Source organism: Trametes versicolor (assembly GCF_000271585.1).
Source record: "Trametes versicolor FP-101664 SS1 unplaced genomic scaffold TRAVEscaffold_1, whole genome shotgun sequence".
In the NCBI taxonomy this organism is placed as follows: domain Eukaryota; kingdom Fungi; phylum Basidiomycota; class Agaricomycetes; order Polyporales; family Polyporaceae; genus Trametes; species Trametes versicolor.
This window is the reverse complement of record NW_007360321.1, coordinates 4,212,252-4,214,939: the sequence shown is the minus strand read 5'-3', so window position 1 is coordinate 4,214,939 and position 2,688 is coordinate 4,212,252. Positions and strand designations below refer to the sequence as shown.

The window sequence follows — 2,688 nt, the reverse complement described above, 5'->3', positions numbered from 1 at the left end:
GTGGGCTAGCAGCTTCCAGTTCACAGCGGAGGATCGTATCCAGCAGTTGGAGCACGAGCTCTACATGCTCAAGAGGGGGAAGGAACGCTTTGACGGTGTGGAGATACCCTCGTTCCAGAAGCCACGTTCGCGGCCAGTTTCGCGGCCCGCGTCGCCTGGCCCGCAGACCCGCGAACGCTCCGCGGACGCGCGTCCGGGCCCATCGCGATCTTCAGCAGCCTTCGCGCCTCCAAAGCCTAACACTGCTGTGCCGCCTTCTCGGCCGGTCCCTCCGCATCTCGAACCTGCACTGCGATTCCGCGAAACGGTAGCAGCCGGGGACCGCGAACGGTCCGTACACGACGCCACTATCCGCACCACAGAGAACCAGGTGCCCGAGCAGCCGCGACCGCAGGAGCGCCCAGGGACCCCGTACCGCGCACCGGCGGATCAAGGTGTGCCACTGCTACCGGAGCACCCCTTCGCGAAAGCGCGCGATGCGACTTATGCGCCTCCGAATGTGCGCAACTTTGGGGCGCCACCTGCGAAACCGAAGGAACAAGAGCGCGACGGTGCCTTTCGCACCATCGCACCAGTCTATCAACCCGGGCTCGCTGCCGCAGTCTTTGAGCGTATGATGAAGACTCCCGTGATCAACGTCTCGACGGAGGAGCTGCTCTCGCTGGCGCCGGAGGTCCGCGCGAAGTTCCGCGAAGCGGTCACCCCACGACGAGTCCCACCCACGGGGCAGCGAACTGTCGCGTTCGCCAGCGTTGGAGGGGCTCAGGGAGCGGCCGAAACGGAGCAGGAGGAACTCTCGTGTTTTGGGACGCCGCTAGAGCCTGGTGGCTTCGTTCTCCCCGACCTTTATGACGTCTACCTCCGCGATGTAGCGCCATCTGGAGAGAGTCCCCCGCTGAAGAACGCGAAGGAGTCGCACGCGTTACGGTCGATTGTCGGCCTCGTCGATACCAAGGAGTACGTGGAAGCAATTGTCGACCCTGGCTGTATGATCGTCGCGATGTCAGAGCACGTGTGTCACCACCTCGGACTATCGTACGACCCCACAATACGGCTGAACATGCAGTCCGCGAACGGGGAGGTCGAGAAATCGCTCGGACTGGTGCGGAACATGCCGTTTAAGGTCTCAACGATTGTCCTTTACCTGCAGGTCCACGTCGTTCGCAACGCGGCATACGACATGCTGCTTGGAAGGCCCTTCGACGTTCTAACCAAGAGTGTCATCAAGAACTTTGACAACGAAGACCAGACCATCACTATCGAATGCCCCAACACCGGACAAATTGCGACGATCCCCACCATTCCGCGGGGACGTGCTCGTTTTCGAGCCCGTCCTAACCCCGAGCCTGTCCGACCCGAGCCTACCATTTGAAGATGGTAGCGAAGAAGTCGCCGTCATCATCGAGATGGACGGCGGCGTTCCGCGCATCTGCGCCTATACCCAAGTCTCCGATCCCTCTGTACCTATACCTGCGCTCTATCTCTCTGCCTGCGACCGACTCCCGAACCTTACAAAAGCGTTCTTTCACGCATCAAACCCACAAAGCGAACCGTCCGATAGCCTGTCTCCCCTGTCTCCTCTGTTGCCTCGAGACGTTCGCCCCGGCCCTTCCGCGCGCGAAGCGCCGAGGGCGAACATCTTCTCTACCACGGTTCAACCCGGCGGCGCCGATACCCCGTATTCCTCACGACCTGCGCCATCTACACTAGACTCTAGCGGTGTGTTCGCGTTCTCCTATAGAACGGACAAGGGCTCCCGCGTCGTATACCCCCATTCCGCAGCAGGCACTTCGCCGGCAGTAGCGCGCGAAACCACCGCGCGAACGGCGTCCCAGACGAGCGCGGAACCTGATGCAGCGGCGGATACTCCGACTGTCGATGGGCTTGCAAGTTCCTATATCCAGTCCAAGAAGAAGTACAAGCCCGTCGCGCAGAAGGTGCGTGCAGTCCTCGGGACGTGCCCGGAGAAGTTCCGCATAGAACGCCACATCACGGGGGACCCTCTCGCTACGATGCCGAAGCTCTCGCCAACACCCCCACCATTCGTACCAACTGGTCGCTACACACAGGAGCGTGAGGAGGCCTTCGACAAGGCTCACGGCGACGACTTCCTGTGGGCGGAGGAGAAGAAGCTCGTCCATTACTTCATGAGCGTCCACAACGACGGTTTCGCATGGAGCGACGACGAGCGCGGGTGTTTCAAGTCAGAGTTCTTCCCGCCTGTCGGGGTTCCGGTCCTTCCGCACACGCCATGGGTGGAGAAGAATATTCCTATTCCGCCGGGCCTGTACAAGGAAGTGTGCGATATGCTCAAACGCAAGATCGCGGCCGGAGTCTACGAGCCGTCCAACTCCTCTTACCGTTCGCGGTGGTTCTGCGTCCTGAAGAAGGACAAACACTCGCTACGCATCGTCCACAGTCTCGAACCACTCAACAAAGTCACCATCCAGCACTCGGGAGTACCGCCCACGCCTGACTACCTCGCGGAACAGTTTGGAGGTCGCGCCTGCGGCGCGATCTTCGATCTCTATGTGGGCTACGACGAGCGCCTGATCGCGGAATCCTCCAGAGACCTCACTACGTTCCAGACTCCCTTCGGCGCATTGCGGCACTGTACGCTCCCTATGGGCTGGTCCAACTCCGTCCCCATCTTCCACGAGGACGTCACCTATATCCTGAGGCCTGAAA

At 60.9% G+C, this 2,688-nt stretch overlaps 2 protein-coding genes across 2 annotated transcripts; both read left to right on the top strand.

Annotated features, from left to right (window-relative positions):
• Nucleotides 1-10: 10 nt before the first annotated feature.
• On the top strand, nucleotides 11-1,372 carry TRAVEDRAFT_112274 (uncharacterized protein; the record flags this gene model as incomplete). The annotated part of the gene is made up of 2 exons (XM_008035098.1): nucleotides 11-265; nucleotides 383-1,372. Coding segments are annotated over 2 exons (1,245 nt in total), but the record flags the coding sequence as incomplete, so codon positions are not given.
• A 538-nt stretch (nucleotides 1,373-1,910) lies between these two features.
• On the top strand, nucleotides 1,911-2,411 carry TRAVEDRAFT_92735 (uncharacterized protein; the record flags this gene model as incomplete). The annotated part of the gene is made up of 1 exon (XM_008035097.1): nucleotides 1,911-2,411. A coding segment is annotated over one exon (501 nt), but the record flags the coding sequence as incomplete, so codon positions are not given.
• Nucleotides 2,412-2,688: the final 277 nt, after the last annotated feature.